This window comes from Chiloscyllium punctatum, chromosome 12 (genome assembly GCF_047496795.1).
Source record: "Chiloscyllium punctatum isolate Juve2018m chromosome 12, sChiPun1.3, whole genome shotgun sequence".
Classification (NCBI taxonomy): domain Eukaryota; kingdom Metazoa; phylum Chordata; class Chondrichthyes; order Orectolobiformes; family Hemiscylliidae; genus Chiloscyllium; species Chiloscyllium punctatum.
Genome location: NC_092750.1, coordinates 7,504,673 through 7,531,419, shown reverse-complemented (window position 1 = coordinate 7,531,419; position 26,747 = coordinate 7,504,673). Strand labels below are relative to the sequence as shown.

The window sequence follows — 26,747 nt, the reverse complement described above, 5'->3', positions numbered from 1 at the left end:
CTGCCCATTCATGTATCTGTTTACATACATCTTAAATGACACTTTTGTACCTGCCTCTACCATCTCCGCTGGCAACGTGTTCCAGGCACCCACCCTCTCCATAAAGGACTTTCCACGCATATCTTCCTTAAACTTTTCCCCTCTCACTTTGAACTTGTGACCCCTAGCAATTGAGTCCCTCGCTCTGGGGAAAAAGCTTATTGCTATCCACCCTGTCCATACCTCTCATGATTTTGTAAACTTCAATCAAGTGCTCCCCCTCAACCTCCTTCTTTCTAATAAAAATAATCCTAATCTATTCAACCTCTCTTCATTCCTAGCACCCTCCATACCAGGCAACGTCCTGGTGAACCTCCTCTACACCCTCTCCAAAGCATCCACATCCTTTAGGTAATGTGGCAACTGGAACTGTATACAGTATTTCAATTGTGTCGGACCAAAGTCCTATACAAGGGTAACATGACCTGCCAACTCTTGTATTCAATACCCCGTCCAATGAAGGAAAGCATGCCGTTTGCCTTCTTGACCACTCTACTGACCTACGTTGCCATCTTCAGGGTACAATGGACCTGAACACCCAGATCTTTCTGTACATCAATTTTCCCAGGGCTTTTCCATCTACAGTATGATTCGCTCTTGAATTGGATCTTCCAAAATGCATCACCTAGCATTTGCCCAGATTGAATTCCATCTGCCCAACTCTCCAATCTATCTATATTCTGCTGCATTCTTTGATAGTCTCTTTCACTATCTGCTACTCCACCAAACAAAGAACAACGAATAAAAAAACAATACAGCACAGGAACAGGCCATTCGGCCCTCCAAGCTTGCACCGATCCATTTCCTCTATCTAAATCTGCTGCCTATTTTCTAAGGATCAGTATCACTTTGTTCCCTGCCCATTCATGTATCTGTCGAGATACATCTTAAATGATGCTATCATTCCCACTTCTACCATTCCAGACACACACCAGCCTCTGCGTGAAGAACTTTCCATGTATGTCCCCCCTAAACTTTTCTCCTCTCACTTTGAACCCCTAGTAATTGAGTCCTCCACTCTTGGAAAAAGTTTATTGTTATTCACCCTGTCTACACCTCTCACAATTTTGTAGGCCTCAATCAGGTCCTCCCTCAACCTCCTTTTTTCCAAAGAAAGTAATCCTAATCTACTCAACCTCTCCTCATAGCTAGCACCCTCCATATCAGGTAACATTCTGGCGAACCTCCTCTGCACCCTCTCCAAAGCACCCACATCCTTTTGGGAACTTGGCAACCAGAACTTTATGCAGTCTTAGTGCCATTTGCAAACTTCCTAATCAAGTTATCTATACCTTCCTCGAAATCATTTATTTATATCACAAACAATAGTGGTCCTAGCATGGATCTCTATGGAACACCACTGGTCACGGTTCTCCATTCTGAGCAACTCCCTTCCACTACTACTCTCTGTCTCCTGTTGCCCAGCCAGTTATTTACCTAGCTAGTACCCCCCGGATCCCATGCTAATTCACTTTCTCCATCAGCCTACCATGGGAAACCTTATCAAATGCCTTACTGAAGTCCATGATTATGACATCTACCAGCCCTTCCCTCATCAATCAACTTTATTACTTCCTCAAAGAATTCTATTAAGTTGGCAAGATATGACCTTCTCTGCACAAAACCATGCTGCCTATCGCTGATAATTTTCTTCCAAATGTAAATAGATCCTATCCATCTGGAAGGACTAGGACGGCAAAAACATGGAAACATCACCACCTGAAAGCTCCCCTCCAAGCCACACACCATCCTGACTTGGTAATATATTGCCTGCCCGTCAGTGCTGCTGGGTCAAACTCCTGGAACTCCCACTCTATTATGGGTATTCATACAGCAATTGGACTGCGGCAGCTCACGAAAGCAGTTCACCATCAATTTTGCAAGAGCAGTTAGGAATGGACAATAAATGCGAGCCTAGCCAGCAAAGCCCATTTTCCTTCAATGTACAAAGAAAAATGCATGTCATCCTTTTGTGATTTTTATGACTTGAGAAACTCAATTACCCATTCAAGTCATATCTCATCAAAATGTGTGAGTGCCATCTTACAAAGCATTGTATGCACAATTATGTGCCGAACATTTATTTTTATTCATTCATGGGATGTGAGCATCATTAGCCAGGTCAGCATTTACCAGCCATCCCTAATTAACCAGAGGGCAGTTAAGTGTCAACTACATTACTATGTGTCTGGAGTCACGCGTAGACCACACCGGGTAAGGATGGCAGTTTCCTTCCCTAAAGGATATCAGTGAACCAGATTTTCCAACAATTGACAATAGTTTAATGTGAGCGAGTTTTGAGAAGATTTGTAGCTCAGGTTGAGGTTCTGGATGTAGGTTTGCTCACTGACCTGGAAGGTTCATTTTCAGATGTTTCGTCACCATACTAGGTAACATCTTCAGTGAGCCTCTGGATGAAGCACTGGTAACATAGCCAGCTTTCTATTTATATGTTTGGGGTTTCCTTAGGTTAGTGATGTCATTACCTGTGGGGAGATCATTTCCTGTGGGGATGCCAGAAATTCTAGCTACTCTCCCCTATATCAAAGACATCTCGGAAATGATTGCCAGACTACTCAGACCCCTTGTTTTTTAGATTAGATTCCTTACAGTGTGGAAACAGGCTCTTCGGCCCAACAAGTCCACACCAACCAGCCGAAGCGCAACCCACCCAGACCCATTCCCCTTCATTTACCCCTTCAGCTAATACTACGGGCAATTTAGCATGGCCAATTCACCTAACCTGCACATTTTTGGACTGTGGGAGGAAACCGGAGCACCCGGAGGAAACCCACGCAGACACGGGGAGAATGTGCAAACTCCACACAGTCAGTCGCCTGAGGTGGGAATTGAACCCGGGTCTCTGGCACTGTGAGGCAGCAGTGCTAACCACTGTGCCACTGTGCCGCCCCTTGGCATCATAGTGGCCTACAAACCCACCAACACACTAAAACAGCAGCTAATGAACTTGACAGACCCAATATATACAACACGCAAACTAATGTCATTTACAAAATACCTTGCAAGAACTGTAACAAACACTACATTGGACAAACAGGCAGAAAATTAGCTACCAGGATACATGGACATCAACTAGCCACAAAAAGACATGACCCACTCTCACTAATATTAGTACATACTGATGAGGAAGGATACCACTTTGACTGGGACAACACATTCATCCTAGGACAAGCCAAACAGAGACACGCACAAGAATTCCTAGAAGCATGGCATTCCAACCGGAACTCTATCAACAAACACATTGACTTTGATCCCATTTACCACCCCCTGAGAAAAAGAACATCGAATGACATCACCATAGGAAATGACATCACCGCACGAAATGACATCACCAACCCAAGGAACCCCAAACATATAAATAGAGAGCGGGCCACACCACCAGTGCTTCATTCAGAGGGTCGCTGAAGATGTTAACTAGTATGGTGGCAAAATATCTGAAAACAAACCTTCCAGCTCAGTGAACAAACCTACATCCAGAATAGTTTCATCGTCACCATTAGACTCCTAAAGTACTCCAAATATTTATTGAAATCAACTTCCACCATCTACCATGGCAGGATTCAAACCCAGGTTCTAGAGTACTACTACTCAGGTTTCTAATTTAGTAATTTACTACTAGGCCATCACCTTCCCTCACTGCTGATCCTACATGTACAATATTGTTCAACTGAAAAAAAGTTATGTTGGACAGAATCACTCACAACTCAGCAGGGTGACTTCGATGTGATGCATTCCCTTTTTTAGATTTGGTGCTTGCTATCATGCTCCAATGGTAGGAAAGGGACCAAACATCGAAACAGCTGGGACTGGAAGACTCCTTGTGACACTAGCCGCACCCCCTATTTATCTGGTTGCAGTAACAGGCCAATCTCATGTGAAATTGACTGACCCACATTATCGGGGTCCAAAAACCAGTGAAGATTTAATTTTTTCACTAAATTGCAGGGAATTGGCATTGGTTCAATGGGCCAAGTGGCCTCCTTTTGTGCTGTAATAACTGATTTTTTTTTTTACTTTACAGAGGAAACAAATAACACCACTGAGTTCTTCTATTGTGAAAGTGCTCTTAAATGTCAAAAGGGTAACCTTCAAACCATACCTTTTGTGCCTCTCTGATGCAATGGCGGTATTCCTTGGCGAAGCCAGAGCACTTTAAAGTCAGCTGTGGATTTTCTTGGTAACAATTAAGGATCTGGGATTGCAGATTTGCACAGAGAGGCTCATAGTTTCTTGACCTGCCGACCAAAGACATAAAGGAAAATGAAAGTCTCTGAACATTAAAAAAAACATATTTTCAATATATGTCCGAAAGTGCTTTAAAAAGATTTATTCACATAAGGGATTTTTAAAAACATTCACTGCATATGCTGGGTTTCAATTTATTGTGCCATAGGATGTGGGCTTGCATTCCTGATTCACAAGGCCACGAGCTCTCAATCCAGTACAATCATGTATTCATACCTTAGAACAGGGAAGAACAGTCAAATCACCTTGTGTCAGCCTGTTATGGAATACCATCCACAAAGAGGCTGGGGAACTGGTTACCATCTTTATTTTCTTCAGGTGTTCAGTGAGCAGCATCAGGCATATTTGAGTAGTGAACAAGGAGAAAATCTAAAGTAAGCTCAGGGAGAAAAATATAAATCCAGTTCCCACCATGGTCTAGTTCATCAAATAAATATTTGAATGGTCTATTCAAAGAATTTGATACAGTGCCTGTCACAATCTCAGGACATGCTAAAAAAAGAGCTTTACAATCTGAATTAGTTTTAAAGTGTAGCCACTGTTGTGAGGATGTATTATCTAAGAATGTGCATGGCAAGGCAGCCCACCAGCACATTCTCAAGGGCAATTGGGAATGGGCAATAAATGCTGGCCCTGTCAGTGATGCTCACACTCCATTAATTCTTTTTTTAAAAGCTCCCAGAAACAACAATTAGACAAAGGATGAGGCTGTCTCATCTAGGTGTTCATTGAGGGATAAATATTGGTCACCGGGAGAATGCCATTGCTCTTCAAAATAGATTATTTACATTATACCTGAAAGGACAGATGGAACCTCTGCTTAACATATTAGTCATAAAATGGCACTAACCCTCTGGTATAGCATTGAAGTGGCAATGTAGATTATGGGTTTCTCTCAGGTGTAGCTTGACCACAGCCTTCTGTCTGAGGAACAAGGGTGCTACTCACTGAGCCATAACTGATACAAGGCCAGCTTTCACTTTAAGTTTGGGTTTGTTCTGAGGTAATGTCAAATGGAGCAGCAGTTTAGCTGTTCGAACTGGCCTCAGAGAAATCAGATTGATGTAGCAAATGAAAATAAAATGCTAAGTAACAAGGGGTCCTGGGAAGGTAACTTGGTTAAAAATACAATTTCCCTCAATTGGGTTGGTAACTGGTGGAATAAATTGAAACTGACCACCTAACGAGAAAGGGAAAGACTGGAAAGATTTATTTTATGAAGTAGGCTGTTAGGACAGAGGAATGTCCTGCTAGAAACAATGCTGAAAGTAGAGTATCTATTAGCCTTTAGAAGTGAAGTGGATAAATATTTCAAGAAGAGAAATTCTGAAGAATGCAAGGAAATGAGACTAAGTAAATAGCTCTTTCAGAGTCAGGCAGGAACAATTTGCAAAATGATTTCTTCTTTCTTGTAGAATTCTATAATTCTAGATTTCTCATGCCTGGCCACAGTAAAATGACTCCTCACTGTATGTTTTGTGAGTGGGACTTGGTTCAACCTCTGTAGTTGAGCAGTCTCCTCCCCTAATCCATCTCAACTTAGAGAGGATGCATGACTAGCATCTGCGGGACAGTAATTCAATATCAGTAAGTACCTTCAAGAGAGCAGAGGAAAGGCAAAGGAAAGGGAAGGCAGCAATCAGTCCCGAAATGCCCACAATCATTCACCGTGACTGAGACTGTCTCAATTTGGTTCAAACAGGGAACCCTACTTTGAATAAAGACAGCTTTTATGCTCATAGGTGCTGAATCTGAATGAACATTAACATCCCTTGTCTCAACAAAGATGAAAATTTATCGCTCCATCTTCACTATTCCAATGACAAAATGGCACTAGTGAGCAACAACCTGCCTGTTGAACCTCTTTAGAGTTTCAGAATGAAGCATGTCCTACACCCGATGATCTGAAATAATGCTACAGGAACTAACAGCATCCATGTGTGGAGGCAGTGGCGTAGTGGTAATGTCACTGGGTTTGAATCATATTTTGGCAGATGGTGAAATTTGAGTTCAATGAAAATTAGGACATTAAAAAAAATCCAGTCTAATGGTGACCATGTAACTACCACTGATTGCCATTAAAAAACCAGCTGGTTCACTAATGCCCTTTAAGGAGGGAAATCTGCCACCATTACCTGGTCTGGCCTACATGTGATTCTAGACTCACAGCAATGTAGTTGACTCTGAACAGCCCTCTGGGCATTTAAGAATGGGCAATTAATGCCAGCCTTGCAAAGACACCCACATCCGGTGAACAAATTTTAAAAACTGTGCAATATTGCCATAACTCATTTTGTGATCTATATTGTATATTGGTTGAGCAGTGTAATACTTCAGAATTACCCTCATAGCAAATTCACTACTTCCCCCAACATCCAACCAGGGTTTCTGCCATAGTATTTAGTTAGACCGACTCATGAAGTTTTTATACAAGTGTCTTCCCTATGAGCTGAAAATGTGCTGCTGGAAAAGCGCAGCAGGTCAGGCAGCATCCAAGGAACAGGAGAATCGACATTCCTGAAGAAGGGCTCATGCCCGAAACGTTGATTCTCCTGCTCCTTGGATGCTGCCTGACCTGCTGCGCTTTTCCAGCAACACATTTTCAGCTCTGATCTCCAGCATCTGCAGTCCTCACTTTCTCTTCCCTATGAGCATCATGATTTTATCAGTCAGTCCTGCCCTGCTGACTGATATGGCAAATGTGCCATGGAAAGAACTAATACTGAAACAACTGCATGGATTTTACACCCAGCCACTGGTGAGTTTGAAGGTAGGGGTCATATAATTAAGCAGTGGGCATCTCGCTTGCCCTCAGCCTTGAATTTCATAGACCTTCATCGAATCCTTACAGCATGGAAGCAGGCCATTCAGCGCATTGAGTCCACACTGACCACCTCCTACGCCAACCCTGTGACCCTATATTTCCCATGGCTAACCCACCTAACCTGTACACCTTTGGAGTGTGGGAGGAAACCAGAGCACCTGGAGGAAACCCATACAGACACAGGGGAAATGTGCAAACTCCACACATGATGTGAAGCTGTCGGTGTTGGACTGGGGTGTACAAAGTTAAAAATCACACGATACCAGGTTATCGTCCAACAGGTTTACATGTAAGTACAAGTTTTCAGAGAGCTGCTCTTTCATCAGGTAATGAATGGAGTAGGATCATAGGACACAGCATTTATAGTAAAAGATCATAATGTCTTACACTGATGCGAGATATTGAACAAATCTAGATTGCTGTTAAGTCTTTCATCTTTTAGAATGGGTTGCAGGTTTCCATTCATTAATATGTAGATCTCAGAACTTCTTCCAAGTCAAATTCCTGAGGAAACTTCAGGTTTTATAAAAACAAATGACATCACAGCTCAGACAATGCATTAAAGGTGTGAGGTTAGAGTCTGTGTTTATTCTAATCTTGAGTCAGACCAGTTCTATTTCCAAAGTGGAATTTATAAAATGTCATATAGATTATAAAAAATGTTGACTGCCTACAGATTGTGTGCTTTTTGAACAAAATAGAATGTGGGAGAAAACCAAAGCACCCGGCAGAAACCCATTCAAACTCCGCACAGAGAGTCACCCGAGGGTGGATTCATACCCAAGTCTCTCGTGCTATGAGGCAGCAGTGTTAACCACTGAGCCACCGTGCCTGTCTGATGTTTTACATAGGTCAGAGGGGGTATTAGGTGGCCTGCCCACCCTTTCAGCATGTTGAGACCTTTAGGAGCTAACTAATAGCACTTACAGGTCTCAGTCTACCACAGGTCCATATTTTACCAGTCAAATGGAGGCTCTCACCATAACACTGGTAGCCTTTAGCTGTATGAGCTGAGGACAGGCCAAGAGTTGGAACTTCTTCTGCAGGACCCCTGGGGTCTATCAGTAGCACCTCCAGCATCCCCTACCAAAGTATCAATCCTCTGTTTAACCCTTTCCCCTGGTGCCTTGATCTCAGCCCACATCCCAATCCCAAGATCTCTGACCCTGGACTTATCTTGGCTCCTTGGAGTGGTGGGACTCACTGTAGTCCTAGCAGTAGTGACTGCTTCCCACTGATACTTCTGATATCACAGAGGTAATGGTCCATCAGTTTGGCTGGCTGCTTAAGGTGGCAGCCCCTCCAGAGACAGGAAGGATGTCTCGCCTTAAAGCAATGAAGTTTACTGCCAGCTTTACATTTCAGCTGGGCAATTGCTGGATACATTCACAGAATCACCCTTGGCTCTTTAGTTATGGTCGATATACACATAAAATACCTCGCTGAACCCTTACAATTCTGAGGTAACCACAGATACAAGGCCAGGCTCATGAAGGTTGTGAAGGATTACGGATTTTGTTTTGAGGCAATATGGTACGTTAGCACAGTGACAGGTGCCCTGATCATAAATCCACGCAGCTGGATAATATGGGAATGTCCTTTGTTTGCTGGACTGTACGTATCCTCTGTGAAATGAAGTTGGACTTTCAGCAAAAATAACTGCCTCTATGTTAGATATCTTGCTAAACTGAAGTGAAGTCAAAAACTGTAATGTTGCACTGCAGTGAGGGGTGGTGAAATTGGAGGGGGCAGTGGTGTGGCGCTATGCACTTCCACATTGTACAATGTACAGGGAGGTTTCCTGTACTAATGCTGACAATGGATACCTGAAGATGGACAATAGTCAATCCTGGCAAGCAGATCATTTACCACACAAACAACTTATTGCAGCCAAAAAGAAATATACATTGCTTTAGAGGACAGTATTTCTAATGACAACTGTACTTAGAATATTTCAGAAAATTTCTTGGCCCTGGTCTGCAAATGTAGTCATTACATTATTCAAGTTCAGTTTTTAGTTTTGTTCTAATTGGTTCACTTTTTCTACTCTCCTAATTTTTGTATAATTGTAGTGAGTCAATAACTGGAGGTCAAAGATTTAAAAACACTGGCTAAAGATTAGAGGAGAGGTGAGGAGAATGTTTTCAACAAACAGCTGTTGGGATTCGGGACACTCAACATGAAAAGGCAATGGTGGCCAATTCCATAAATAATTCTCAAAGGAAATTAGACAGGGGCATAAGGATGAAGAACCTACAGGCAATACACAAAAAGCAAAGGTGTGAGGCTAAACACAGGCACAACAGGCCAAACTTTAGTACTTTAGATTTCTATGATATTATGGTATTACTGCTATAACAATATATAGAAGTGTTCACAGGACTCTGAGCAGAATCTGACCAACATTTACATAACTTCAATGTAGCTTTTCTCCTTTACTCCATTACTTCAATTTAACATAGATGTCAATTTTGTTTGCAGTTTTAATTGCCAGCAACATCTTGAAAATATTACTTAAATGTGATGAGTCCACTATTATTTAAAGGTCCCTTTCTCAATCTGTGCTCATTTTATTTTTGACTGATGCTGCACATTATTTTGTCCATTCTGCTATATCCTTCATGTGCCATCTGCCTTAATCAACATTAATGAAATGAACTGGAAAACCCTTTAATGGCATTTCCGCCTGTGTCAAAATGGGGCAGCACAGTGGCTCAGTGGGTAGCACTGTTGCTTCAGAGCACCTGGGACCCCGGTTTGATTCCAGCCTTGGGCAACTGTCTTTGTGAAATTTGCACACTCTCCCTGTATCTGCCTGGGTTTCTTCCGGGTGCCCCAGTTTCCTCCCACAGTCCAAAGATGTGCAGGTTATGTGAATTGGCCAGGCTAAATTGCCCATAGTGCTCAGGTATGTGTAGGTTAGGTGCATTAGTCAGGGGCAAATGTAGGATAATAAGGTCACTCAATGAAACCTCACCACCCAACTCAACTCAGATATGCCCACTGTCTACACCTCAATGCAAACCCAACTCCAGTCTCCACGCAGATCCACCTTCTGTTTCCAATTGGACCTATAGACTCATCTTCATCCAAACGTGCCTTCATCTACAGTTATCGTAAATTAGTTTCTCCAGCTTGAGCCAAACCTGCCATCAACAATTCAGATCCTACACTCGCATCACCAGAGATTCAATCAACCTTGTCTTTAGTCTGTGAGCAATACTGCAAGAGAGCTGCTAACACAGATAATTTCAGATTGGTCTTTTTATAACTTAGGATTTTTTAAGGCAGCGCAGCTACTATGGAGAAGTAGAAGTAATAACTAGGTTGTTCACAGCTTTTGGTGCTGAAACTCTGTACACAGCAGTAAACAGCTAAAGAGATATGTCTTTTAGGTTATTTTCAGTTACCTTCACTTGCTGGGATGAATGATTAAATGGGCTGTGCCACCAAGATTTGCAACCAGTCTATTTCTGGCTGCAGTGTAACATAAATCCTGACCCAAGCATAAAATTTCTGGGCAAACTAGTTATCAGTTAATCAGAATTCAATTGTCAGGCTTGTGTTTAGTGGATCTGACTGTAAGAGGCAGATTTTCTCCTTTGCTGGAATTGATGATGTTTGTGCCTGGAAACACATCTAAGTTGCACCTGGGTACAACCCTTTCTTATTGCAATTAAAATTCACACTGCAGAGTGAATTAGCATATGGAGTGGAAACTTCAAAAAGATGTTTCAAAAAATGCTTTCATTTATCATTGAAACAACTCAAAAAATGCTTTAGTCAGTGAATTTTTTTTAAGGATTGCAGCGAATGTGATATATTGTAAGCAAACATATTAGCCATGAAATGACAGAGGATTATTGGACAAGACAATAGGAGTGGGGAGAGAAAGGGGGAAGAAAGGGAGTGTGGGGTGAGGGAAATCATGTGCTTTTTTAAAAGTTGTGTCGTGAAACCTTGGACAGTCAGGACCACAATATGACATGGTAACCTTTTTTCATTTATTCATGGAACAGAGGTTTCACTGGCACAGTTCATCCCTAATAATCCTTGAGAAGGTGATAGTGAGCCACTTCCTTCAACTACTGCAGTCTATGTGGCAAAGCATCTGTAGTGCTGTCAGGTAGGGATGTCTAGGATGTTGACCCAGGCACAGAGAAGGAATGGCGACATATTTCTACGTCAGGTGGTGTGCGACTTTAAGTTAGTGATGTTCCCATGCATCTGTTACCCTGTCCTTCTAGGTGGTAGAGGTCACAAGTTTATAAAAGTACTACTGAAGGAGTTATGCCATGATGATTCATTGCATTTTGTAAATAGTATACACTACTGCCACTATGCATCAATGATGGAGGGTGGGAATGCTTGAGTTGGTGGACTGAGTGCTAATCAATTGAGCTTCTCTGTCCCACATGTTCCCAAACTTCTTGAGCTTTGTTAAAGCTGCACTCACCAGACGTGAGGGAGTATTCCATCACATATGATGGGTTATCATAACCTGAATTGTTAACTCAGTTCATGCTCACACAAGCTGCCTCACTTGGTTTGGATATTTAGCCTTTTCTGTTTTTATTTCAGATTTTCATCTGCAACATTCTGTCCCATTCCATTAAACTCCTGAATTTTGCATTGTATATAGTGGAAAATCCCACAGCCGGTCAGGCAGCATCTGAGGAGCAGGAGAGTCAACATTTCAAGCATAAGCTCTTCATCAGGAATATGTGAAAACTTTGGGGGAGTCAGGAGGCAAGTTACATGGTATAGAATACTCAGCTATTGACTGGCTGCTTTGCCACAGTGTTTGTGGGTTGCATCCAGGCAGGTTTCTGAACAATGGACATTGATAACAGGGGATCCAGCAACGGTACTACAATTGAATGTCAATGGGAGGTGGTCAGATTGTATTATGCTGGAGACAGTCATTGCTGGCAACATATGGCACAAACATTATTGGAAACCCATCAGCCCAAGCCTGAATGCTGTGCAGATATTCCTGCTTAGTATCATGAAACCTTTCATTATTTCAGGAGTTGCACATTTCCTTTCTGTGTTATCTCTGTGAACCTCATCTCTGTGTAATTCTCAGGGCACATCCCCAATTTTGATGTTCTGTGAGAAAAAAGGTCATTGAAGATGCAGCTGAAGATGGTTAGACCTAGATACGATCTGAGGAATTCCTGTGGCAATGTCCTGGGGTTAAGGCAATCAGCTTCTAACACCTACAACCATGCTCCTGTATGCTCAGTACCATTCCTGCCAGTTCAGAGTTTTCCTCCTGATTCTAATCAACTTCAGTTTTGCTGGGGCTTCTTGATGCCACATGCCACCTTGAGGACAAGGGCAGTCATTTTCACCTCACCTCTGGAAGTCAGCTGTTTTGTTCATGTTTAGACTGAGGCTGTTGTAAGGTCTGGATCCCAAACTGGGCACTGGTGAGCAAGGTATTGATGCTGTTTGATGACAGTGTCAATTACATATTCCATTATTTTGTCAAAGTTGAAAGTAGACTGAGGCACAGTAAATGTCAACATTCAATTTATCTTGATTTTTGAGGGCAGGACATCCCTAGGTATTGTACCATTTGCTGGATAGATGCAACTATTGTAGCTGCAATAGATTGGCTAAGAGTGTGGCTAGTTCTGAAGCACAAATCTTAATTGTTGTAGCCAGGATGTTTTCTGGACCCATGGCTTTTGCCTTGTACAGTGTGCTCAGCAATTTCTAAATATCACTGATGGTGTTGAATTGGCTGAAGTTAGGCATCTGTAATGAGGAGCTTTGATCTGATCTGTTGTTTGTGGGATTGATGTTGCTTCAGCAGCTGCGGCTTCACCAGATTGGTATCTAGTTCTTAGGTACACCTGGCACTACGCCTGGCATGGCCTCTTGCAGTGCTCATTGAACCAGGATTGCTTCACAGGTTTGATGGCAATTGCAGCCTCTTGATGGTGAGGGTAGAGGGAAGGGATAGCACTGCTTCCTTGCTGCATTCTCAGAGCACTAGAAAGTAGGAGGATTGCACAACAGGTCACTCAAAATGTAATAAGAACAAAAAGGCAGGCAAATATTTTGCTGGTGACCCTGTTGGGAAGGGTACTTGTTACACTGATAGCTGCACATTTACCAAAATAGGAAAGCAGAGACAGTCTCTCTGGCTGAGAATTAGCTTCCCTGACTGGGGAAGACCAGCCATTTCCTTTTTCAGGATCTATTAAACAGATCTGGATGTTTTTCACTACCACCAAATTATGTGTTACAAATTAAAACCAATTATAAAGATATACCCATTAGGGCCAGTGCAACACTAAGAAATAACAGCCAGGGAATTTTGTTTTCCCTATCAGAGACATTATTACACACCACTGGAGCAGGTGGGTCCTGAACCCAGGCCTCTTGGCTCAGAGGTAGGAACACTAGCACGGCACCACAAAATCCTCTCAGATTCCTGGATGAGAACATATGCTCCAATGAGCATCAGCTGCTCCCTATTGCCTCTGCGGTATCTGCTGGTTCATTCTTACAGGGACCATCATTTCTACATTGTCAGGCCTTGCATTTAAACTGCACTTTATATGAGATCAGATATTTGAAAGCATTTTACAGGCAATGAGGTACACTGTACTAATGTAGGAAACACGACATCCAATTGGTACATAGCAAGCTCTCATAGTATGGGGCCATATCATCTGTATATGTGATGCTTACAGAGGGCTAGTAGGACGCTCAAAATAGTGTCTGGGAGCTTTTACATCCACCAGGAGAACTCAGATGAAGTCTTGGTTTAATGTTCTGTCTACTCCCCAGCATCTCCAGCATGAGGGTATTGGAATGTCCAAGTTGCTGGAGTAGGAACTGAACCTATAACTTGCTGATTCAAAGGCAAATGTGCTATCATTATCACAGCTGATATTAGCATCAGGTCATGTTTTAAGTAGTATTTTGCCTTTTCTTCTACAAATGCTGATTTTGTGAAGTTTGAGCTCATCAATACGTTTTGATCTAACCCAATACTGTGTGCAATTCCTCTCTGGGAAGACACCAAATAACAGTTCAAAGCAGCCTGACATTTCAGAAAGTAAGGCTGATGCATTCAGAAACAAGGTACCTCAAGAGTAAACTGAGATTTACTATCAAAATCCTGTAGTCCTCTGGTAAATTAGTTCATTTTGGCAGATTTACATTCAATTAACTACTAACTTAGTTAGGATTTAAAGGATCATTGTTATAGATTCATCATGATTGGCTGCTAGTTCTCCCACATTTTGGATTTGCTGATGAAAATCTACTTTTGGGAATAGGAAGCTACAAAACAATTTGATTAGAGATAGACGACTGCCATTCGGCCCATCATACCTATGAATATTCCCAAGAGCGCTGCAAAAACTTTCCTTATTAGATATTTTTGAAGCGACCTGTTCAGAGATATTATCACACACCTCTGGAACAAATGGGACTTAAACCTGGGCGTCCTGGCTCTGAGGTAGGGCCAGCACAGGAGTAATCATCTATTCCTCCTGTAATTTGTCAGAGGAACAGAGGAAAATGAGACCCTATTCTTCTTCTGAAATTTTACTCTTAAATATTGGACATCTCTGAAACCCCTGTCAGAGTCTATGCAAAATTCACCTCTGTAATTAACTGCAAAAAGATCTCTCATCTTAGTCTTCAATGGAAAAAATGGAAGAAATACCATTTCTTCAACCACTTCAGAGATACAGGTGAGTCCTTCTTTTTCAGGTCTAAACAAACCCCTTACTCCTAAATTTAATGTTTCCACAAATATTTCTTCTCTGTCTATCTATATTCTTGACCCCAATATCAGCTCACACTGCATATTTGTCGACATGCTTAAAAAACCCTTTGAAACAAAGTATTTGTTTCCTCATCAACTCTTAAAGCCCACTACAGTGAATAATTTGTCTCCTATCTGTAGATAATATGTAGTAGAAATAAAGTCGATGTCAGTCACTGGCTCAGTAAGCACTCAATTCCCACTGACAGAATTCTTTGTGTTTTTGAATGTCAATCATTTCCAAATTTTATGCAGAGTTCATAGAGAAACACTTCCCAGCGAAATGAACCAGTCATCTCAAAGGTAATTGATACAGAACAAAAGCACAACCAAATTAATCTACATTTGCACCTAAGAGATTTATTTTTATTTGTTGATTGATGTGGCTAGGCCAGCATTTATTGCCCATCCCTAATTGCCCAAGCAATGAATGATGAGCTGCCTTCTTGAACCTTTGCAGTACTTGAGGGTATAGGGACACCGCCAATTCTGATGGGAAGGAAGTTCCAGGATTTTGATGCAGTGACAGTGAAGGAATGGCATTACATAATTCCAAGTCAGAAGGAGGGGATATATTCCTATGTATCTGCTACTTTTATCCTTCCTAGTATTAGAGTTTGCTGGTTTGGAAGGTGCTGTTGAAGTAGCCTGGTTGACTTACTGTAATGCAGCTTGCAAATGGTAACACCAGTGAATATCAAGGGGAGATGGTTAGATTCTTGCTTGTTGGAAATTTGCATTGCCCGGCATTTAGCATGAATGTTACTTGCCATTTATCAGCCGAAGCCTCATGTTGTCCAGGTCTTTTTGCACACGGGCATGGACTGTTCAATACCTGAGGAGTTGTGCTGAAGATTGTGCAGTCATAAGTGAACATTCCCATTTCTGACCATATGTTTAAGGGAAGGTCATGAAGCTGATGAAGTTAATCTTTATTCTCACAGGGGCAAAAGGTACCAAAGATGATTATAAGGTGCATGAGAAGGACCTTAGCAAACATTTCAACATTACAGTGAAGAGTAAAGTTCAACCTGAATGGGAGTATCCTTCAACTTGTTCAGCAGTCATAAACATGATAACGTTGGGCTCAGTTGGAACATAGAACAGAGAACATAGAAGAATACAGCGCAATACAGGCCCTTTGGCCCTCGATGCTGCGCCGATCCAAGCCCACCTAACCTACACTAGCCCACTATCCTCCATATGCCTATCCAATGCCCGCTTAAATGCCCATAAAGAGGGAGAGTCCACCACTGCTACTGGCAGGGCATTCCATGAACTCACAACTCGCTGAGTAAAGAACCTACCCCTAACATCTGTCCTATACCTACCACCCCTTAATTTAAAGCTATGCCCCCTTGTAATAACTGACTCCATTGTGGAGTATTGTGGATAGTTCTGCATAGTTCTTTTCAGGAAACATGTAATAGTTTTAGGAAGGTTACAGAAGGGGCTTGTTAGGGTGTTACCAAGAATGACGTACATTAGTAAAGAACGGATGTTGACTATGCTCTTTGGAACAGCGAAGTTAAAGGGTGATGGGAATTTTAATAATGTAAACAGAAAAAAACCTGTTTCCTCTAGTGACTGGCCAAATTTGAAGACTGAATAATTCCACAGAGGCCAGTATCTCCTCACCAAGTCAACCTTTATTTACACATGGAAAGTCCTTGACACTGATCCAACTTCCTCAGAGCTAGCTCCCAGAGTGAACAGAACCTCTGACACTCCTGTTTATACCTGTCAGCCAGGAATCCCTGATTGGACCAGGTTAACAGCTCCAATCAGGGAATTCATATTCTGAGGTCCACCTGGGTGACCTCAATACAATAACTACGAAGAATTCAGTTTTAAAATCATCGGCAAAAGATCCAGAGGGAAAGTGAGTTAAGAGTCAACCAGTGCATTGAGTATAGGAGTTGGGACATCATGTTACAGCTGCACAGGATATTGGTGAGGTCACTTTAAGAATATTGCATACAATTCTGGTCTCCCTGCTATAGGAAAAATGTTGTTAAACTTGAAAGGATGCAGAAAAGATTTACAAGTATGTTGCCGGGATTAGAGGACTTGAGCTAGAGGGAAAGGCTGAATAGGCTGGGGATTTTTTTCCGTGGAGGGTTGGAGGCTGAGGGGTGACCTTAAAGAGATTATAAAATCATGAGGGGCATGGATAAGGTGAATAGACAAGGTCTTTTTCACAGGGTAGGTGAGTCCAAAACTGGAGGGCATGGGTTTAAGGTAAGAGGGGAAAGATTTAAAAGGGACCTAAGGGGCAACATTTTCATGCAAAGGGTGGCACATGTATGGAACAAGCTGTCAGAGAAGGTGGTGGAGGCTGGTACAATTATAACATTTAAAGGGCATCTGGATGGTATATGAACAGGAAGGGTTTAGAGGGATATGAGCCAAATGCTGGCAAATGGAACGAAATCAGTTTGTCTGGTTGGCGAGGATGAGTTGGACCAAAAGCTCTGCTTCCATGCTGTATAACCCTATGACTCTATTAAGTCTAGGACACTAGCTGCAGGAACTCCTGCAGTATCATGATGATTGACTTCCAACAATCACAATCACTCTGGGTAATCCAAGATGGAGGACGGGAAAAATTTCTGGCTGAAAAAGCTGCTCCTTTTTTTGAGATATTTTAGGTGTTGGAGGTGATTTCCTTGAATTCCAGGAGCAACAATTACTGTTTTATATGCTGTTGCATTGTTGTGGAACTTTGGAAAAAAAGTCAAAACAACAGCAGTTTAAAAGGGAGAAGAGCAGACAGAGGAAGCACATGGTGAGGACAGTGCAGGAGAGAGAGAGAACCTGCACAGTTACCACCTTTGCTGTTTGAATTCATGTATCACTGTATGTCGGAGTGCATCTGGGAAAATTAACAAACAGTGAAATTCACAACTAATCTTGGAGGAACTGTTGGGTGAAGTTCACAGCACAGAATCAGATACGTTAATTGTTGTTTTAAGTCTGTCCAAGAGAAAGGCTGCAACAGTGAGTATAGTGGATTCTTTCTTGATTATATGTTCTTGGAGATAAATCTCTTGATTAAACTTAAAATATAAGCCATAGCTATTAACTTGGGGCAGTGTTTGTAGAGGAATAAAACGGTGTTATTTTCTGGGTCTGTAGATTGTGAAGGAGCAAAAATTGGCCTTTGCAGTGACATATACTTCTTGTCAGGTGTGGGAGTTTAAAGAGAGTTTAAGGGTTACTGCGGATTATATCTGCCATAAATGCTGTTGGATGCGAATCTTATCAGATCGAGTGGATCGGTTGGAGAGACAGATAGAAGCGACGAGGAATTCGCAACAGCAACAGTATGTGATGGATGGCAGTTAAAGGAAGAGGGGAAAGTCTCAGATACAGTCACATGGATGGGTTAACTCCAGGAAGGGTAAGACAGGTAGACAGCTAGTGCAGGAGTCTTTTGTAGATATACCATTTCAAACAGATATGCTGTTTTGGAAAATGTAGGGGGTGATGGATTCTCAGGGGAACGTAGCACGAACAGCCAAGTTTCCGGTATTGAGACTGGCTCTAATGCAACGAGGCGTACGTCAGCTTCCAAGAGATCAATTGTATTAGGGGATTCTGTAGTCAGAGGTACAGACAGACATTTCTGTGGCCAGCAGAGAACAAGCAGAATGGTGTATTGTTTCCCTGGTGCCAGGATCAAGGATGTCTCAGAGAGGGTGCAGAATGTTCTCACGGGGGAGAGGGGGCAGCAGGAGGTCATTGTCCACATTGGAACCAACGACATTGGAAGGGAAAAGGTTGAGATTCTGAAGGGAGACTACAGAGAGTCAGGCAGAAATTTAAAAAGGAGGTCCACAAGGGTAGTAATATCTGGATTACTCCCAGTGCTACGAGCTAGTGAGGGCAGGAATAGGAGGATAGAGCAGATGAATGCATGGCTGAGGAGCTGGTGTATGGAAGAAGGATTCACATTTTTGGATCATTGGAATCTCTTTTGGGGTAGAAGTAACCTGTACAAGAAGGACAGATTGCACCTAAATTAGAAGGGGACTAATATACTGGCAGGGAAATTTGCTAGAACTGTTTGGGAGGATTTAAACTAGTAAGGTGGGGGGTGGAAGGGGCGGGGGATGGTGGGACCCAGGGAGATAGTGAGGAAAGAGATCGATCTGAGACAGGTATAGCTGAGGACAGAAGTGAGTCAAACAGTCAGGGCAGGCAGGGACAAGGTAGGACTAATACATTAAACTGCATATTTCAATGCAAGGGGCCTAACAGGGAAGGAAGATGAACTCAGGGCATGGTTAGGAACATGGGACTGGGATATCATAGTAATTACAGAAACATGGCTCAGGGATGGGCAGGACTGGCAACTTAATGTTCCAGGATACAAATGCTACAGGAAGGATAGAAAGGGAGGCAAGAGAGGAGGGGGAGTGGCATTTTTGATAAGGGACAGCATTACAGCTGTACTGAGGGAGGATATTCCCGGAAATACATCCAGGGAAGTTATTTGGGTGGAACTGAGAAATAAGAAAGGGATGATCACCTTATTGGGATTGTATTATAGGCCCCCCCAGTAGTCAGAGGGAAATTGAGAAACAAACTTGTAAGGAGATCTCAACTATCTGTAAGGATAATAGGGTAGTTATGGTAGGGGATTTTAACTTTCCAAACATCGACTGGGACTGCCATAGTGTTAAGGGTTTAGATGCTGAGGAATTTCCGAAGTGTGTACAAGACAATTTTCTGATTCAATATGTGGATGTACCTGCAAGAGAAGGTGCAAAACCTGACCTACTCTTGGGAAATAAGGCAGGGCAGGTGACTGAGGTGTCATTGGGGAGCACTTTGGGGCCAGTGACCATAATTCTATTCGTTTTAAAATAGTGATGGAAAAGGATAGACCAGATCTAAAAGTTGAAGTTCTAAATTGGAGAAAGGCCAATTTTGACGGTATTAGGCAAGAACTTTCAAAAGCTGATTGGAGGCAGATGTTCGCAGGTAAAGGGACGGCTGGAAAATGGGAAGCCTTCGGAAATGAGATAACAAGAAACCAGAGAAAGTATATTTCTGTCAGGGTGAAAGGGAAGGCTGGTATGAATAGGGAATGCTGGATGACTAAAGAAATTGAGGGTTTGGTTAAGAAAAAGAAGGAAGAATGTGTCAGGTACAGACAGGATAGATCGAGTGAATCCTTAGCAGAGTATAAAGTAAGTAGGAGTATACTTAAGAGGGAAATCAGGAGGGCAAAACGGGGACATGAGATAGCTTTGGCAAATAGGGTTAAGGAGAATCCAAAGGGTTTTTACAAATATATTAAGGACAAAAGGGCAACTAGGGAGAGAATAGGGCCCCTCAAAGATCAACAAGGCGGCCTTTGTGATGAGCCACAGAAAATGGGGGAGATACTAAATGAATATTTTGCATCGGTATTTACTGTGGAAAAGGATATGGAAGATAGACTGTTGGGAAATAGATGGTGACATCTTGCAAAATGTCCAGATTACAGAGGGGGAAGTGCTGGATGTCTTCAAACGGTTAAAGGTGGATAAATCTCCAGGTCCTGATCAGGTGTACCCTAGAACTCTGTGGGAAGCTAGAGAAGTGTTTGCTGGGCCTCTTGCTGATATATTTTTATCATCGATAGTCATAGGTGAGGTGCCGGAAGACTGGAGGTTAGCAAACGTGGTGCCACTGTTTAAGAAGGGCGGTGAAGACAAGCCAGGGAACTATAGACTGGTGAGCCTGACCTCGGTGGTTGGCAAGTTGTTGGAGGGAATCCTGAGAGACCGGATGTACATGTATTTGGAAAGGCAAGGACTGATTCGGGATAGTCAACATGGCTTTGTGCGTGAGAAATCATGTCTCACAAACTTGATTGAGTATTTTGAAGAAGTAACAAAGAAGATTGATGAGGGCAGAGCAGTAGATGTGATCTATATGGACTTCAGTAAGGTGTTCGACAAGGTTCCCCATGGGAGACTGATTAGCAAGGTTAGATCTCATGGAATACAGGGAGAACTAGCCATTTGGATACAGAACTGGCTCAAAGGTAGAAGACAGAGGGTGGTGGTGGAGGGTTGTTTTTCAGACTGGAGGCCTGTGACCAGTGGAGTGTCACAAGGATCGGTGCTGGGCCCTCTACTTTTTGTCATTTACATAAATGATTTGGACGCGAGCATAAGCGGTACAGTTAGTAAGTTTGCAGATGACACCAAAATTGGAGGTGTAGTGGTCAGCGAAGAAGGTTATCTCAGGTTACATCAGGATCTGGACCAGATGGGCCAATGGGCTGAGAAGTGGCAGATGGACTTTAATTCAGATAAATGCGAGGTACTGCATTTGGGAAAGCAAATCTTAGCAGGACTTATATACTTCATGGTAAAGTCCTGGGGCGTGTTGCTGAACAAAGAGACCTTGGAGTGCAGGTTCATAGCTCCTTGAAAGTGGAATCGCAGGTAGATAGGATAGTGAAGAAGATGTTTGGTATGCTTTCCTTTATTGGCCAGAGTATTGAGTACAGGAGTTGGGAGGTCATGTTGCGGCTGTACAGGACATTGGTTAGGCCACTGTTGGAATATTGCATGCAATTCTGGTCTCCTTCCTATCGGAAAGATTTTGTGAAACTTGAAAGGGTTCAGAAAAGATTTACAAGGATGTTGTCAGGGTTGGAGGATCTGAGCTACAGGGAGAGGCTGAAAAGGCTGGGGCTGTTTTCACTGGAGTGTCGGAGGCTGAGGGGTGACCTTATAGAGGTTTACAAAATTATGAGGGGTATGGATAGGATAAATAGACAAAGTCTTTTCCCTGCGGTCGGCAAGTCCAGAACTAGAGGGCATAGGTTCAGGGTGAGAGGGGAAAGTTATAAAAGAGACCTAAGGGGCAACTTTTTCATGCAGAGGGTGGTACGTGTATGGAATGAGCTGCCAGACGATGTGGTGGAGGCTGGTACAATTGCAACATTTAAGAGGCCTTTGGATGGTTATGTGAATAGGAAGGGTTTGGAGGGATATGGGCCGGGTGCTGGCAGGTGGGACTAGATTGAGTTGGGATATCTGATCAGCATGGACGGTTTGGACTGAAGGGTCTGTTTCCATGCTGTACATCCCTATGACTCTATGACCTTCCTTTATGTTAGGTAGGACACCAATCTGAGAAGGGTATTAACGTCCTACCCCCAATGATTTCCACTGAGTGCAGTTTTAATAGGGGTCAATAACGCTGCCTTGATGTTAAGTAGCTGGGTGGTCCCACTGGATTGCTGTACCGAAAGAGTGCTACAGATTGCCTCTAGTGGTGGAACATGTCTCACTAGTCAGCCATCAGTCAAGTCACCATGTGCCAGCAAATGAACTGGTGACCTGCCATATTCATTCTATCTCAAAACATTATCAAAGCTGAGAATTTCTGCTGAACAGACAAATAAAACAAACAAAAAAAAAGCAGCTTTCGTTTGACCAACTGGCATACCAGGATCATGTAGGCATTTTCTAATCAACCAGTTCATTAATATTATTCTACACCTCTGGAGCAACTGGGACTTGGCATCCAGATCCTTGGCTCAAAGGTAGGGACATTACTAAAGTGCCATACAAATGCCATCAGGATCATGCACAACAGAGTTGGTTTGATTTATTGTCACGTGTACCTAGGTACAGTGAAAAGTTTTGTTTTGCGTGCAGTACAGGCAGATCATATCATGCATTTTTTTCCATGGATGATTGGAGGCTGAGGGGTGACCTTAAAGGAGATTATAAAATCATAAGGTGAATAGACAAGGTCTTTTTCATAGGGTAAGGGAGTCCAAAATTGGAGCGCATAGGTTTAAGGTAAGAGGGGAAAGATTTAAAAGGGACCTGAGGGGCAACATTTTCATGCAAAGGGTGATCCACGTATGGAACAAACTGCCAGAGGAGGTGGTGGAGGCTGGTACAATTATAACATTTGAAGGGCATCTGGATGGCTATATGAATATCATGCAAAGCGCATTAGGGAATAGAACAGAGCTAGGAATACAATGTTATGGCTGCAGAAAAGGTGTACACAGAGCGAGATCAACACTTAAATTTAAAATTTGAAAGGTCCATTCGGAAATCTAATGACAGCGGGGAAGAAGATGTTCTTGAATCTGTTGGCACGTGTGATTAAGCTTTTGTGTCTTCTGGCTGACAGAAGAGGTTGGAAGTTATTATGCAGCTGGCTGTGGTCTAAGATAGCTGTGGTCAACAATAGTATTGACAGGCTGAATACAGATATAGTTGAGAGTGTGTTGCTGGAAAAGCACAGCAGGACAGGTAGCATCGAAGGAGCAGGAAAACTGTAACAGATGTGGAAGGCTCCTTTGGGGCCTTTATCGGAGGTGAGGGAGGAGGTGTGGGCGCAGATTTTGCAATTTCTGCGGTGGCAGGGGAAGGTGCCGGGAGGGGAGGTTGGCTTGTTAGGGGGCATGGACCTGACCAGGTAGTCACAGAGGGAACAGTATTTGCGGAAAGCTGATGGGGTGGGGAGGGAAATATATCCCTGGTGGTGGGATCCATTTGTAGGTGGCAGAAATAGTAGTGGATGATACGATTTATGTGGAGGTTGGTGGGGTGGAAGGTGAGGACCGGGGGTTTCTGTTCTTCTGAGGTTGGAGGGGTGGGGTTCGAGGGCGGAGGTGCAGGACGTGGATGTGATGCATTGGGGGCGGATAGACGTATAGAGAGACAGGATGTCCATGGCGACAATGAGGCGTTGGGGGCTGGGGAAATGGAAGTTTTGGAAGAGGTGGAGGAAGTGGGTAATGTCCTGAATGTATGTGGGGAGTTCCTGGACCGGGGGAATAGGACAGTATCGAGTTAGGTGGAGAGAGGTTCGCTGGGGCAGGAGTCTCAGCACCGCCCTCATGACCTGTCCCACTTGTCAATCTTCTGTTTCTTCCGCTGCCTCCACCTCCGTGCCTACTTTTACAACCAAGTCACTTCTTCTCCCACCTCCAACACACCCAATCCACCTGGACACCCCTTGCTGGCTTGTTCCCCCTGCCCTTGACCTCTTCATTTCAAACTGCCGCCGTGACATCAACCACCTCAACTTGACCCCTCAACCACTCCAACCTCCCACCCTCACAGCACACAGCCCTCCACTCCCTCTGCTCCAACCCCAACCTCACCATCAAACCAGCAGACAAAGGGTGTGCAGTGGTAGTTTGGCACACTAACCTCTACACCGCTGAAGCCAGGTGCCAACTTGATGACACCTCCTCCTACCACCCCCCCATCACCAAACCATCATTTCCCAGACCATATACAACCTCATCATCTCAGAGGATCTCCTACCCAAAACTTCCAACCTCATAGTTTGGGAACCCCCACACCGCCCGATTCTACCTTCTACCCAAGATCCATAAGCCTGACTACCCCATCCGACCTATCATTTCAGCCTGCTCCTGCCCCACTGAACTCATCTCCACCTACCTCGATACTGTCCTATCTGCCGCCCCCCCCACCCGGTCCAGGAACTCCCCACATACGTTCAGTACACCATCCATGCCATCCACCGCCTTCAAGACTTCTGTTTCCCCGTATTTGTTTGCCTGAACTGGTCCTCACCCTCAATAATTTCTCCTTCCAATCCTCCCACTTCCTCCAGATGAAAGGGGTAATCATGGGCACCTGCATGGACCCCAGCTATGCCTGTCTCTTTGTTGGCTACGTAGAACAGTCCATCTTTCATAGTTACTCCGGCACCACTCTCCACCTTGTCCTCTGCTACACTGATGACTGCATCGGCGCCACCTCATGCTCCCACAAGGAGGTCAAACAGTTCATCAACTTCACCCAACGTGTTCCAACCCGACCTTAAATTCACCTGGACCATCTCAGACACTTCCCTCTCCTTCCTAGACCTCTCCATCTACGAGGACCGACTCAACACTGACATTTTTTACAAAGCCACCGACTCCCACAGCTACCTGGATTACACCTCCTCCCACCCTACCTCCTGCAAAAATGCTATACCTTATTCCCAATTCCTCCACATCCGACGTATCTGCTCCCAGAAGGACCAGTTCCACCACTGAACACACCAGAAGGCCTCCTTCTTTAAAGACCGACCTTTCCCCTCCCACGTGGTTGAAGATGCCCTCCAACGCATCTCATCCACATCCCACCCCTCCAACTGCAACAAGGACAGAACCCCCCTGGTCCCCACCAAAAGAATGGCATGGTGGCTCAGTGGTTAGCACTGCTGCCTCACAGTGCCAGGGACCCAGGTTCGATTTCAGCCTTGGGCAACTGTCTGTGTGGAGTTTGCACATTCTCCGTGTCTGCGTGGGTTTCCTCCGGGTGCTCCAGTTTCCTCCCACAGTCCAATAATGTGCAGGTTAGGTGAATTGGCCATGCTAAATTGTCCATAGAATTAGGTGCATAAGTCAGAGGTAAGTATGGGGAATGGGTCTGGGTGGGTTATTCTTCGGAGTGTCAGTGTGGACTAGTTGGGACAAAGGGCCTGTTTCCACACTGTAAGGAATCTAAAAAACCTTCCGCGTAAATCGCGTCATCCGCTGACATTTCCACCACCTACATTATCACCACCAGGGATATACTCCCCTCCCCACCCCATCTGCTTTCTGCAAACACTGTTCCCTCCATGACTACCTGGTCAGGTCCATGCCTCCTAACAAGCCACCCTCCCCTCCTGGCACCTTCCTCTGGCACCGCAAGAATTGCAAACCTGCGCCCACACCTCCCCCCTTACCTCTGATAAAGGCCCCAAAAGAGCCTTCCACATCCGTCAGCATTTCACCTGCACTTCCACACATGCCATTTATTGTATCCATTGCTCCCGATGCAGTCTCTTCTACATTGGGGAGACTGGAGCCTTCTTGCAGAGCGCTTTAGAGAACATCTGCGGGACACCCACACCACCCCGTAACCGAACATTTTAAGTCCCCCTCACACTCTGCCGAGGACATGCAAGTCGTCGGCCTCCTCCATAGCCACTCCTCCCCGCCTGACGCCTGGAGAAAGATCGCCTTATCTTCCGCCTTGGGACCTTCCAACCCCAGGGCATCAATGTGGACTTCACCAGTTTCCTCATTTCCCCTCCTCACACCTTACCCCAGTTCCAACCTTCCAGATGCACCATCCTCATGACCTGTCCCAACTGTTAGTCTTCCTTCCCACCTATGAACTCCACCCTCCTCTCCGACCTATCACATTTATCCCCACCTCCATCCACCTATTGCACTCTCAGCTACCTTCTCCCCAGCCCCACCCCGCTCCATTTATCTCTCCACCCCCGAGGCTCCCAACCTCATTCCTGATGAAGGGCTCCGGCCTGAACGTCGAATTTCCTGGTCCTCGGATGCTGCCTGACTTGCTGTGCTTTTCCAGCAACACACTCTCAACTCTAATCTCCAGCATCTGCAGACCTCACTGTCTCCTGCACACTGATATAGCCTCCCTTTAAGAGACCAGTTTCATTGAGAATGAATCACAAAATGAAAAACAACATACATTCATCCAAAAGAAGCAGAATTCAGAGGAACAATGTAAGCAATGTGTGGTCTTCACTATAAAGAACTTGCTCTAAATGACAGAATTACCCCATGTTGTCCAAATGGCTAATAACATGTCATCTCCAGCCATCTCTCAAATCAAATAGGGCCATTCGACATCGTGAGTACCTATGCTCCAAAGCTGTGATAGCAACATAGAAAAAGAAACAGTCGTAGGCCATTCAGACCTTAGAGCCTACTCCACCATCCAGTATGATCATGGCTGGTCCTCTATATCAGCCCCTTGTTCCTGCTTTCTTCCCATTCTCTTTGGTGCCTTTACTCCTAAGAACTCT

General features: G+C 43.9%; 1 protein-coding gene across 2 annotated transcripts in view; it reads right to left on the bottom strand.

Annotated features, from left to right (window-relative positions):
* The window catches only part of LOC140483585 (MICOS complex subunit mic25-a-like), a 513,939-nt gene that overhangs the window by 148,728 nt on the left and 338,464 nt on the right, over nt 1-26,747 (bottom strand). For both annotated transcript variants that reach the window (XM_072581810.1, XM_072581811.1), the window contains exon 7: nt 4,160-4,295. In XM_072581810.1, the coding sequence (XP_072437911.1) occupies nt 4,160-4,295 (136 nt within the window). The remainder of the gene's footprint in view (nt 1-4,159; nt 4,296-26,747) is intronic.